Source organism: Lissotriton vulgaris, chromosome 2_2, assembly GCF_964263255.1.
Source record: "Lissotriton vulgaris chromosome 2_2, aLisVul1.2, whole genome shotgun sequence".
In the NCBI taxonomy this organism is placed as follows: domain Eukaryota; kingdom Metazoa; phylum Chordata; class Amphibia; order Caudata; family Salamandridae; genus Lissotriton; species Lissotriton vulgaris.
Window position 1 is genome coordinate 315,875,134 of NC_141688.1, and position 14,645 is coordinate 315,889,778.

The following is a 14,645-nucleotide window of genomic DNA, read 5'->3' on the forward strand; positions in this document are numbered from 1 at the left end:
TTAAACGGGCTCGCCCTTGGCCCGGGCTTAGTTCCGGGCTACGTCCCGCGGTCGCGCAATGGACCCGCCTTAAATACAATGAAAGATGGAGGAGGAGGAGGAGTCACGGGATGAGGCGGCAGGTGCGCGTGATGTAGAATGCGCACTGCCCTGTGGGCCTCGCAGTCCCGGGCCCCGACAGTCCAGCAACAGTTCAGGGTCAACAGCCTCAGTCCCAGGGTCAGAATACGGGCAATTCTCCTCCAACACGGTGAAATCCGACGTTACTGCAAAATCCGACTACGAGCAGCACCCGCGAAGTGGGGGCCGGAGTCGTGATTTATAGTGCAAGAGGCTCTGCGGGGAGGAGTCACGGGAAGAGGCGGCAAGTGCGCGTGACGTAGAAAGCGCTCTGCCCTGTGGGCCTCGCAGTCCCGGTCCACGACAGTCCAGCAACAGTTCAGGGTCAACAGGCACAGTCCCAGGGTCAGAATACGGGCAATTCTCCTCCAACACGGTGAAATCCGACGTTACAGCAAAATCCGACTACAAGCGGCTCCCGCAAAGCGGGGGCCGCGAGTCGTGATTTATAGTGCAAGAGGCTCAGCGGGGAGGAGTCACGGGAAGAGGCGGCAGGTGCGCGTGATGTAGAAAGCGCACTGCCCTGTGGGCCTCGCAGTCCCGGTCCCCGACAGTCCAGCAACAGTTCAGGGTCAACAGCCACAGTCCCAGGGTCAGAATACGGGCAATACTCCTCCAACACGGTGAAATCCGACGTTACAGCAAAATCTGACTACGAGTGGCACCGACTACCGATAGTTCCAATTGAGTTGTGAACCATGGTTGTCTTGCACATATTGGAGCAACTAGGATCATTGTGGGGGAATGTTGTACGAGTTTCTTCACCACTAACGGAATGAGTGGGAGAGGCGGAACAACAAGCAAATTTGCCTGAAAAATTCATCCATAGCACATTGCCTTTGGACAATAGGTGTGGATACCTGAATGCGAAGTTTGGGCATTTTGCTGTGTGGCAAACAGACCTATTTCTGAGTGTCCACACAGGCAAAAGAATGGAAGAAGAACTTGAGGATGAAGTTCACATTTGTGGATCTGTTGTGCTGTGCTTGACGGCTGAGCAGACCTGCTATTTGATTGTGTGCCTCTGGTAGATGTTCTGCTAGGAGGTACATTTTTTGCAGAATGGCCCATCTCCATATGCTTTGAGCTAGGTGTGATAGTTGTAGGGAGTGTGTCCCCCCTTGCTTCTGTATGTAATACATTGCTGTCATGTTGTCTGTACGGATCAGGACAGCTTTGCCTAGAAGGTGCGGTTGAAAAGATTTCAACGCTAGGAAGATTGCTAACAATTCCAGATAGTTGATGGGAAATTGATTTTGTTGGGGGGTCCCGATACCTTGAATAGTATGGGTTTGAAGATGAGCCCCCCAGCCGGTGAGCGATGCATCTGTTGTTCGCACTATTTGTGGGACTGGCTCAAGGAACGACCGCCCTTTAGAAAGGTTCTGTGTGTTCCACCATTGCAGAGAGCGATGGGTATGGTCGTCAACCAACACCAGATCACTTAGCTGACCTTGAGCTTGGTTCCACTGACGTGTTAAGCACTCTTCTAATGGACGCATTTGTAGTCTTGCATGAGGAACGAGATAAATGCAAGAGGCCATCATCCCTATTAGTTACATGAACACTTGTGCTGGTATTGAGTGTTGCGGCTGAAATCTTTGAACTAGTCTCTGTAAAGCGGTTATCCTTTCTGGGCCGAGATATGCTAGGGCTGTGGAAGTATTTAGTGTAGCTCCTAGATATTGTTGATTCTGGACGGTTGGAGATGGGATTTGCCCAGATTTACTGTGAATCCCAGACTGTGAAGCAGTTGTATTGTACGGAGTGTGTGTTGAATGATGAAATGTAAGGAACAAATGTGCTTTGTGATGTTATTGCTCACTATTCTAATTCAGGCATGTGAATCTATGAAAGTTCCAATACTGGAGTAAGAAAACAAGTTACTTACCTGTAACACTAGTTCTCTAGTATTGGAAGCTTTCATAGAGTCACATGCACCCATTTCTCCTCCCCTGAGAGGCTCACCTCGGATTCGGCACAACAAGTGTTTGGTATGCACAAGTGCAAGAGGTTCTCTCAGGTTCTAGAGGGTGAGGACAGCTGATTGGTTCAGGGAAAAGTTTGGGCCCTTTTACATAACAAAGGCTATGGGTTGCAAAAGGGAAATGGGCCTAAGCCTCTTTTCAGTTTGCTATACTGCTATGCATTGCTTTTTTATGTACCGGAGACTCCCATCTCGACCACGGGGAATAATTCAGGCATGTGAATCTATGAAAGTTCCAATACTGGAGTAAGGAAGCTTTCCCTGGCTCCGAGACCTTTGGTGTGGGTTGTTTCGGCTCCGGAGATGTTTTGTTTAGGAGGCTTAGTTATGGGAAGCTTGCCTTTTAATGTTTTCGGCTCCGAGGTTTTCGGGTTCGTAGGCTGTTCTGTGTGCTTTGGTGCAGGGATCTAATCCAGCTGCTTCAGTGCCGTGATTTTATCCGGCTGCTTCGGTGCTAAAGAGAGCTTTTCGGAACTGGGTGGCTGGCTTGAGCCGGGGGGCTTTTGTTTGTCCTTCGGAGCCAGGCTCGGAGGGGCGCTCAAAGTCTTTGTATGATGTGGACCTGAGCCCAAAGGCGAAGGTGTCACCGGAGCCTTTGTTATGGGCTTGGGTAGGGAGGGGGTCTCAGTACTCACATCCCTTTAAGCCAGGGTGATGTCATCTTCGGCATCGGAGACGTCTGCTTCGGATTCTGGGACCTGTTCTTCTTGTTCTGGGTCCGGAAGGCTATCGGACCTGGATGGAAGATGTCCAGAACTGAGCCTGTGCCTCGGAACATCTTGTAGCATCGAGCTCGACGATCCCGGATATTTTCTTGAACTTGAAGGATAGACAAGCCTCACAGTTGTCCTCTCAATGTTCTTGAGAGAGGCACAGAATACAAACAATATGGAGGTCCGAGTGTGGGAATTTAGCACCATACTGGGTACATTTCTTAAAAGGAGTCTGTTCCATCGACGTCTGTTTTTACCAGCACGGGAAGGCCCAACGGCCCGCTTCGAAGTCCGCAGGTGACGAAGTTTTTTGAAAGTTGTTGTCGAGGGTGCACGTTTGAAAGAAACTCGATCGAGACACTACTGTCAGTTAGCTGTGATTGCGTGTTGAAAGGGGGTTCAATAACACCGACCAGGAGCGCAGCAAGTCACATCCGAACCAGATGACAGAAAAAAATAATCTAACGATGGAGCCGAAGCCCATGAGCAATGTTGACCGAAGGAGGCTTCACCAACCTTGTGACTACAAGACTTCCTTGAAGACAAAAACAACATGCAAACATCCGAGCCCAACACCAGATGGTGATCAATGCAAAAGTGTACAATCTGCAGCTCATATGCCTCGAACATACTGTTTCAGCGTTGCATTGCAACACTGCTGGTATTTGTGTGATATATTGGAGAATAAAGACCGTCTCTGGTTGCATCACTGCTGACGGAAGAGAACTCTTGCAGGGCCTCATGATAAACCTGAAAGTGATTCCTTCCCTGCTCTTAAGTTTGATGGGATTTACAAGTCATGCCTTACTGCCCTAGTGCAGGACATTATGAACAGATAAATTAATCTTGCTTTGAACACAGACTGAGGACCCGTCTTTACCATTTACCAGACATGTACATTCCACTTGTTCAAAGCAGTCTATCATTTTTAAATAAACAAAGGTTTCCAACAATACAATGGATAGTAATTGGGTGGTGTCCCACTCCCTCAACTGCTGAAGCAGTTACTAAAAAGAGATCCCATCTCCTCTGCCTTCTAGAAAGCTGAATATTTGGGCATGGAAGCCCACTAGAACTAGTCCTTGATCATCAGTAATAAACTGGGCCCAAAACAACAGGATTTTCTTGGCTATAAATTATCTGAAGTGTGAGTCACAAACAGCCACGTCCTCTCACGAGCGTGTGAGCGTTCTTACAGCTGTCCACAGCACGATCAGCCTTGCTCAAAAATACAACTGAGAACACTCCCAACCTCAAGGGTAATGCCATCATCCTATTGCACTTGAGGTATTCGATGGTTTATTACCAAGTAAGAAGTTCTCAAAGATGAGCAGGCTATGGGACAGCACTCTGGTCTCACTCATCACTCACAACCAGGAACACTCACCGACAACTGATAGACGACTCACTCATCTACTAAGGGAAGATCTTCATAGGCTGAATAGGACTACGCTGCAATGGAGAGATCAGAACCACTTGGAAAGTCATCCTCGGACTTCCAAAAGCATTGCAATGCCGTACAAATGACAGATTGTGCGCTAAACCAAACTGAACAAGCCGCCACAGATTAGCACTGCGAGAGAGTGTTTCTCAGCCCCATGATTCTTTCTGGATTACAATGCTTAGTAAAATGACCTCCTTGGCTCAAACAGACACTCCAATATTACAGCACTTGTTGCAGATGGGCCACTAGGAAGATACAATCTTTTGAATATAATAATACAGGTACCTTCAGAATCAATTCATTTATAAATTGTGAGACTACATTTGTAATTTATATAATAGCCTGTACATGTGGAGAAATTTATGTTGGGAGCACTGTAAGACGATTGAAAGATCGAATGATGGAACATTTTCGTGCTCTTAAAAATGGGGATACTAGATATCCTATTGCCTCCCATGCTATCCAAAATGGTAATGATTCTGTTAACCACAAATTTACTTATCATGGAATAAAACATGTAACATTAGATACACGAGGTGGGAATAGAATCTTGAAACTTAGACGTAAAGAAGCAAGATGGATCATGGTCTTACGGGCAGTTGAAGAGGGATTAAATTTCGTTCCTGAATTGCAATTTTCCTTAAGAGATTAATGACAAAACGGTTAGATTCATTAATGTTGACAACATTGCAATTCAAACTGTATAGTCTAAAATGAGAGATGTTTAAACTTATATCCTAACCTCTGTTTATCTAACTAGTGCCCGTTTGGATAACTAAGATTACACTGTTTATAATACTATGATACTGTGTGATGACCCTACAGAAGTCAGAGAATACTGTTATATGATCACACTAACGTTATACATGTGGTGCCTCATTTGTTTTCTTCTTCTCTACACCCCTCTACTATCCCCCCCGTGTGTATATATAGCTATATATATACATTTTATATATGATTTCCATGTATGCCGGGGTTGGGTTTCTGGAATGTGTGTGGGTAGTCCGTAGGTTTCGCTCTGCTGCGAGTCACATATCAGACTTATAGATCTTTAGAACAGATATATATACACCACATTGAGGCTTATGATATTTTTTTACTCTGGATTGCACTCGGCACTGGTGGCACCACACGTTGGACCATGTAAGAGTCATTAGCCCAATAAGGGTTTGAATACACGTCGCGGTAGTTACACAATCATAATATTTTTATATACTCATTCTTTTGGACATTAGTATAAGGTGACTTACGTATGCGATTTGGATATCGAATACACGTCGCAATAGTAACACGATCACTATATTTACTTATTTTTGGACATTAGTATAACTTTTTGGAATTCAAATAGACCGAAACGGTCTTTTTTATGGAGTTAGAGACGCGAAGGGGAATGTTTCACAGATACAATGTATTTGAACAATAAAAGATAGCGTAATATTGTTCTTACAGAGAGTATAATACTTGTCATTAATAGGAGACACATAATAGATGTCTCCTTTTCCTAATAATGCTTTGGCTGATGAAATTTTTAAAGTCGAATACGTATCTTAGCCACTACAAGATGGCGACCATGTCACTTACGTCTGGGAACAGGTTACTTATAGAATATGGCGCCTGAGATGCACGCCACTTGCAGAGTCTGACACCGGAGTAAGCGTACACGCTTGCTACAAGCGGTAAGCATTGATTAAAGTGGAGATTTTAGTTCAGCTGTAGTTAAAGCTGTAATTACAGTTTCTAAGAACGGTATGTTCTTTTTCTCGTTTTCTGATATTAGCAAGTGGCAGATGTACACGTACCCGTGCTTGCCTGGATATAAGGCAGTTGTTGACTGAAATACAAGGATATTTTGGCTTCTTTATTGGAATTAGAAATAGCAACTCTAGGTGAGTGATACGACGATTGTTAATTAATACGTGAACCCGACGTTACAGTCAAGGGTCGCCTACTGAGGATTTCATATTTATTTATTTTACTACAGGAGTTACATGGCGCGCTCACATTGAAATATTGAAATATAACTGTGGACATAAACAAGTGGAGATTGATACACGCTTTGATTTTGTTTTTGCTAGAGTGAGTATATTACTTTATTTGTCGAATATAGTGGCTCTGTGGTAGATGCAAAGCGGAGGATGGCCTCCTATCGTTTCAGATCCCGATTTTTGGTTATATTATTGGAAATTACTATGATATGAAGATTACCGAAACTGGTAAATAATTTTCATTTTACCTATTATTGACAGATTTGGGACTTTGGGTCTTATCTTGTTTTCTTTATACACCAGGGTATGCACTATCTGATTCGGGTGCTCTTTTACTTTATTAAGTCAAAACTCACAGATATATCAGGACTGGTCTTACACGTAGGTGGTGGCTTCACCTTTAAATTGTATAAAAGATTTGTTTAAAGATTTTGAGTTGTAAATAGTGTTTTATCACTATCTTCTTGGCTTGCAGCCCTGAAGAAGTCGAAAGGCATGATACTAATGCCTGACGAAACACGTGTTGGCTGCCAATTTTGAGTGATGAAAGAAAACATGAAATAAAATCGGACAGACGCTGTAACCAACAACATACCTTGGTGTCTCAATTGAAGTGACTCTACTTATATGGATTTGATTTGGACATAATCTGGGGATCGGAATATTCTGGACTGATTTAGCTATGTTGTATACATAATTTGGTTATTGGTAGTGCTCAGCAAGGAATTGTCTTGAATGTTATACCTGGAACTGGTTTCCTGTGTTTGTAGGGAAGAGGGGTGACCTTCCTTTCTTTGCTTTGAAGCACGTTTCGTCATTGTGATTCTAACACCGAGTGCCATATTCTTGTTGTGCGCCTGTATATATGCCTGGTCATCTCCCTATATTTGTCCAATATTACATCCAAATCTTCTTCCAGGTATAGCTGTGCGCTGTGCCATGCTAGTGGGTTTTTATAAGTTTCATTGCTTGTGTATTAGTCCTAGATGTTCTCGGAAAAGGTAACATGATGGTGTTACTCAATCCGCGGTCTTGGAACCATTCACTGGTGACCTTAAAGTCCTGAACACATCTTGCAATGCAGATAGTACCAAAGTAAACCTTTTCTGAAAATACTATCAAATGTAAAATAAAGCCTTACATAATGTACTATAAGACGACGAGACAGTGGGTAATTTTACAATGAAGAAAGATGAATGTCTGCAAGCGACAAAGTGCTCCACACTTCCACCCCAGAAATGTATGGGGGTTTCATGGTATAGACAGTAGCAGCAAACTCCCTAGGAGTGTCCATTCAATCAACAAGCCATACACGCTCACTATTTGCTGTAGTACAGGCTGTCTCTACATGCACAGGACATGGACATACCTGCCAGGACTCTGTTGACAGAGGAATGGGTTGCAAGTCCAGGCTGGCCTCGTTCATGGAATATCCCAGCATATGGCAAGTATTCAGGCAAAAGGAACCTCCTACAAAAAGAAAATGACACTGAAAAACAAGCGAGTAAAAATCAACGGACATGGATTTTATCTTCTAGGCTTGCACACACGCATAGCTACTACTACTCCACATAGAGAGCCTATATCCGTGATCCAGACCTCCCTATGATGAAGCTTTCAGCCAGCTTGTGAAATCTATTCCAACTCTCCACGGCAAAAGGCGAAAAGAACCCACACCTTAGATAGCCACAACTCTGCAATGGAGCCTTAGTGTACAGAATCCACCCTGGTGAGGCCCTGATGTGCAGAGTCTGCACCAGTGTGGACTGGGAGAGTGGCACAGAGGGGGGTGGGGACCACTGTGAGCCATAGCCTAGCATGGAAGAGTGACCACTGCAGATGTGACACAGCAAGGGGCACCACCCCAGTAATAGGAACTGGTGGTATTTAGGAAGCGCTCATGGACCATGGACCTTTGGTGGACAAAACAGAGAAGCAGACAGAAAAGGAGATGAAAAACAAAAGATGAGATGAGAACAAAAAGCCAACCTCAAACCAAAGGAGCATCAGCAGATTTTTCTAAGAAAAGGGCATAAGCTCAGTCATCAGAGTGAAGCTTGAGGAGGCAAAGAGCGTCACTAGTTGGAAGTGAATATTGACAACTGTTGACCTCATACATTTGCTTCAAGGTGTGATGGGACTACAGGAGGCAGGGCAGGAAGAGGTCCTTTGCGACATAAATGACACAAACTGAGTGCCCCAAGTAAGCTACGCTACCTCACCATAGGGATGACAAGCCCTCTGCTCTACGATAGTGAATGTTGCAAGTGGTCCAGAAAGGGAAACAGGAAGGACAGTTTTAGGAAATCATCAATTCTGAAGGATAGCAGCACAGAAGGGCTCTAGAGGCGACTCAGGAAAAAACAAGTTACTTACCTGTAACTCCAGTTCTACAAGTTTGGCATGCTTCATATATTCACATGCTTGAATTGTTTCCCATCGTCAGGCTGGGAATCTGGTACTTTTAAATAGAAGTAAACAGTGTAAAATGACTATGTGCCTCAACAACGGTGTTTGATTAATAGCACATCCAGCTAACAATCCAAACTTCAGCCAATGAAGTGGAAGTGATAAGCTCTAGATTCACACGTTTTGCATACTCCTGCCATCTAATGTTGGGTCTGGATGTTTGCAACTTATTTTTCTTCGAAGAAGTCCTTTCCAGTCACAAGGTAGGTGACTCCGCCTTTCGGTGATAGTGCGCAGGGGCATCGATTCCATTGTTTGATTGTTTTCCCGCAGAGGGTAAGGATGGAGTTAGTAAAGGTAGAATAGAGATGTCCATGCATATGTATGTAAAGTAAGAAAACTGCAACAGGTACAGATACCCGGGGAGGAGGGTGGCGCATGTGAATCTACAGCTTTACATGCCAAGAACAGATGCTTACTGGGTAAGTTACATTATCTGAGGCATTTGAGCTGTAGATCACATACTTTGCATAGACTATGCAGCAGTAAACTCCTAAAGTGGCGGCTAACTTGTAGCTGTTGCAGTTGTTTGAAAAAGTGTTTTAAGTTCTGCCTGTCCTACATTAGCTTGTTGCCTCGCTAACACATGTACACAATAGTGCTTAGTGAATATGTGCAGTGTAGACCATGTTGCTGCCTTACAGATATCAGCTACAGGAATATTCCCTAAAAAAAGCCATAGTAGCCCCTATTTTGCGGGTGGAATGCGCTCTAGGGGGTATTTTCAAGGTTCTTTTTGCTTTCATGTAACATGTTTGGATACATTTCACGATCCATCTCGCAATGCCTGATTTAGAAATGGGATTGCCTTTGGATGGTGGCCAAAAAGCAACAGAGAGGGCTTTTGTCTCACAAACATCTTATGTTCTTTCTAAATAATATAGTAGAGCTCTTCGAACATCTAGTGTGTAGCGCTTGTTCTGCTACAGAATCAGGTTGAGGAAAGAACACGGGTAACTCAACTGATTGACGCAGAAACCACTGTAGGAAGAAATTTGGGATTGGTTTGAAGAATCACTTTGTCAATTTGAAAGAAAGGCTCTTGTATAGTTAGTGCCCGAGTTCAACAACTCTCCTAAGGGAAGTGATTGCAATAAGCAACTTTCCATGAGAGAAATTTTGCTGACACTTGTGCACTGGTTCAAAAGCTGGACCCATGAGCCTCGTAAGGACTATGTTCAAGTTCCATACTGGTGCAGGTGGAGCCCTTGGTGGTATTACTCTTTTTAGTCCTTCCATGAAGGCTTTAATCACTGGTACCCTGAATAAAGGTAAGTGTTGTCTGTTTTGTAAGTATGCAGCTACTGCTGCTAAATGCAATGGAATGGATGTGTAGGCTAATCCAGATTGCTGTAAGTGCCAGAGATAACAGATTATGTTTTGCACTGAATCATCAAGGGGACTGATATTAGTATTGTTACAGTATACCACAAATCGTTTCTACTTTGCTGAATACCCTGCCCCAGTAGTAAGTCTCCTAGCCTCCTTTAGGATATTCATACAGTCTGGTGGTAATTGTAAATAACCAAACTATGACTTCAGGAGCCAAATCGCTACGTTGAGTTCCTTGGGATTTGGATGCCTGATTTCTAAATGGCTCTGAGTGAGGAGACTGGAGCTGAGATGCAGCTTTTGGTGTAGAACTACTGAGAGCTCTAAAACCAAGGTTGACGTGCCCATGTGGGAGCTATGAGAATCAGTTTGAGGGAGGATTGTCTGAGCTTCCGAACTACCAGCGGATTGAGTGGGAGAGGAGGAAAAGTGTAGACAAATATCCCTGACTAGTTCATCCATAGGGCAATGCCTTTGGAGACGGGTATGGGAACGGGAACCTGGAGGAAAAGCTTGGGCATTTTGCGTTTTGAGCTTTGGCGAACAGGTCTATTTGAGGAAATCCGCAATTCTTTAAAAAGTAGAGTAGAAGAATCTGGGGATGAAGTTCCCACTCGTGGATTTGCGGTCTCTGTCTTCCGAGAAGGTCTGCAATTTGATTATTTACTCCTGGAAGATATTCTGATAGGAGATACATTTTGTGATGTATGGCCCATTTCCGTATGGCTTGTGCTAGGTGTGGGCCAATATAAAAGGGGCCCCCTGCAACGAATACGGGCAGACATCAGGGGAAGAGAACACAATAGTTAGGGAAGAAGTCCACCCATGTAGATTAAACAATGGCTCGTAGGGAGTCCACAAGTTTATGTATATAGCAAGGAACTCACCATAGGGGCAACAGAAGAGTCACGGGGAAGAAAGAATTTCAGATAGAAGTATACAAAATCTTTATTTTCTTTTTATCATATTTAGTTAATATACTCGTTATTCAAGGTATCAGACATCATAACAACTCAATAAATAGATAGAAAATTATTACAGCAATAAATACACATAATATAACAGTTTCCCCACATCAACCTCTCAGCAACCATACACTGACTTGTACTTCAATCACGCACATACATTCACACATGTAGCACACTCATTACAAGTTCCTCAACGTAATTCCCAGAATGACACAAGAAAGGGATCCAGCGGAGCCTTTGTAGCACACTGCTCGAAAGTTCAGATCGATAAGACAGGATCCCACAACCAGGTAACGCCAACGCGCGTTTCGGTGCCAAGGCCCAGATCTACGGGCGCACCTTCATCAGGGCTTTCACATCGAAGGAGGGGGGAAGACAAAGCTCATGAATAATACACCAGTGACAAATCTGAGCCACTGGAGTACTTTTTAGGTCTCGCGACCTATCAATGCGCATGCGCATTGAGCGGAGCGAGAATTCAAGTGCTCAAAATACTCGTGAAACCACGGGTTTTTATCGTGCGGTTTTCTTCGAGTTCACGTGGCCACAGGCACGCGCTTTTGGGCCATAAACTTTAACAGCCTTCCTTGGATTTCTCCTCCCCCTCCCCAGCCAGCTTCCCCCAGGCCATCTGTTCCCCAGCTCCAGCACCTCCCCTCTCTCCCCGCACACAGCCTTCCTTGGATTTCTCCTCCCCCTCCCCAGCCAGCTTCCCCCAGGCCGTAGCAGCACTCCTCCCACACCTTTGAAGTGAAGCTTAGCTTCACTTCATAGGCCCCTGCTGCTTCACACCCTCATCGCCGCTCTCCCCGCTCGGCCCCCTCCCCTGCCCGCCGTGTCGCATTTCTCCTCCCCCCTCCCCTTCTCTGCCTTCCCTCCGTCTTGTTCTTACTTATTGCCCCACTAGTCACGAGGACCATGCACTGATCTCTTTTTAGGTCTTTTTTAAAAAAATGCTCCGATTTAAATCAATGTGTCGCCGGATTTATAAGCGCTTTAATTTTATTTGCGGTCGCTGCGCTTTTTCTCACAAGTGCTCGCCAACCTTTTTTTAAATAGTTCAATTTGCATCAGCGTAGCTCCGATATTACAAGCGATTCGCTTTAATTATATTTGGAGCTTCATCTGCTCCCCCTGTAGCCCCCCAAAAACTGCCCATTTGTTGCTCCACCCACGGCTTCACCGACAAAAGCCTCTTCCAGCTATATAACGAGCCGCTGTGCCGGGCTCCAACTCGCCCCCTTCCTTCCTTCCCTACCGCAGCTGATTAGCAGCCCGCAACACCAGAACCAGATGCATTCGAGTACTGGTTTTGTTAAATATTTCTTAAAAATATGAATTTACTGACTTACCTAGACTCGTAAATGGTACACTTACTTATGCCTTCTTTGCTGCGTGTAGGAGATATGCCATATTAGTTCCCAGAAATACATCCTACTGCTCAAAGTGTTACTACGGAAACAGAGGATTAGGGCAGTACGTTTTTTGGTTTACTAATACGCTTCCAAGTTACCGTTTTTTGGGCGACAAAAGTGTTTTTTTCCAGGCCATGTTCGGGAACATTCTTCCTGCTTTCCATCACATATGAATTAACTCAAGCGAGCTTATTTTTGCCAGGATCTTCCCAGGGCAATTGAATATGTATTTCGTTCTCTCCTTTTGAACAAGAATTACTATGCTTCCCTTCAATGATTTCAGCATAAACCGAAAATGGCATATCTGTATATAGAGGTCAAACGTGCAGATGGTTTTAAAAAAAACTTTCTGTAATTAATATACCTTATCGCAAACTACTACTTGTTTGTACGCATGCTGATGCAACTCACTAAAATAAAATACTACCTATAGAATTATGAATAAGTGTTTTTATCCTTCCAGTATTTCTTGCAGGGGTGGGGACGCTTTCCTCTATTTGCAAATACCGTAAACATATATATCTAACGATCTACGGTCCATTTCTTATCCTCATTATGTTTAACATATACCTACCATATCTAACTGGTCACACCCTCACCCACCCTCACACCCCCTCACCGTCACACCCTCACTCACCCCCACATCCTCACACCCCCTCACTCACCCTCACCCTCACCCACCCTCACACCCCCTCACCCTCTCAATCTCACCACCCTCACTCAGCCTCACACCCTCACACACTCTCACCCTCATACCCCCTCACACACTCACACACCCACTCACCCTCACCCTCACTCCCCCTCACCCCCTCAGTGCTACAACACATATGTGTGTGTAGGTGCAAATGCAATGTTCTTGGATTTTCGTCACACTGAACATAATCTTCACAAAATTTATCAACAAACGTTTAAGCTATTGCCATTATAAATTACAATAACTTTTAAGTATTAATTATTTACAAAATTAAAAGCCATTGTTATTTGTAATATCAATACATCTAAGTCATGTAAATACAACACACATTGCATTACAAATGCTCTAGGTGTCACATTTGCGAAAGTTAAAACTATTGACATTGTAACTGACAAAGCTATTAATTTTGCTATTTTCAAAACCAACACATAAATTAAAAAAGTGTCATTTACAATACCAATCGCTCAAACTTTCCAAATGCGAAAAGTTAAAAGTATGGGCATTGTAAATCACAAAACAAAAAAATAAAATGTCATTTAGAAAACCAATAGCTCAAACTTTCCTACTGCGAGACCTATTGGCAACGCCAGTGCTTGTTTATTATGTGGTATCAATGATGATTTTTGAAAGACAAAAGTGATCTTCCATTGATTGTTTTTAAGAGTTAAAGAAAATTGAATATTGGTTTTAATAAACAAGACTGTAAACGCAATTAACATTGTCAGGTTAAATTTTATATACTGTAGAAATATAGGTTTTCTTTTTCTTCCTTTTTTTTGGTTGGAACCTCGGACTAGGTGGGGAGTATAAATAAGGTCCTGGGAGTGTGAATGTGTTGCTGAATATAGATTGAAAGACAGTGAATGAGAGGAAGACAGTCTTCTTGAGATTTTGAGTATCATACAGTATCACACCGGGGGAACATCCTTTGTTTATTCTGGGGGTGGAACCAAAGCCTTTGTTTCGGCTGAATTGAAGTTGGGGTCAAGGGGCATTGGGTATTCACGGTACGTTGACCTTGTGGCAAGTCTTCTTACATCTCGGAGTCCGATTCTGTAATGGATTCTGTAATGGAGACAAGTTGTTCTTCTTCTTCTTCCTCGGCCCCTTGTGCGAATTCTTCGCCGAAGATGTTCGGGGTGTATTCAAAATTTTGGTTTTGACGATCTGCACGCGTCGCAGTCCAGTTCGTTGTGCTCCAGAGACAAGCACAAGTTGCACACTTGGTGTGAGTCAGTACGTGGGTACTTGGCGTGGCATCAAAGGCAGAATTTGAATGTAGTCCGTTCCATTGAGTGTGAAGTGGACCAATGCGGTTAGGACGGCCGGCCTTCCGGAGGATCTTCGATCAAAATAGAGGTTTTTCTCGACGGAAACGATGCGCGGCGAAGTGGGCTACACATTCAAAACAATACCGACGGGGGTAGAGTGGAATGCGCACAAAGGGTAACCCGAAAAAACTATTTCGAACCCGATGGCTTAAAAAAACAATGTAACAATGGAGTCAATGCGCACTAT

At 43.9% G+C, this 14,645-nt stretch overlaps 1 protein-coding gene across 1 annotated transcript in view; it reads right to left on the reverse strand.

The window, feature by feature from the left end:
- Nucleotides 1–14,645, reverse strand: part of AMBRA1 (autophagy and beclin 1 regulator 1) — a 962,358-nt gene that overhangs the window by 501,732 nt on the left and 445,981 nt on the right. Inside the window, exon 11 of the mRNA XM_086959655.1 lies at nt 7,619–7,719. Within this exon, the coding sequence (XP_086815781.1) occupies nt 7,619–7,719 (101 nt within the window). The remainder of the gene's footprint in view (nt 1–7,618; nt 7,720–14,645) is intronic.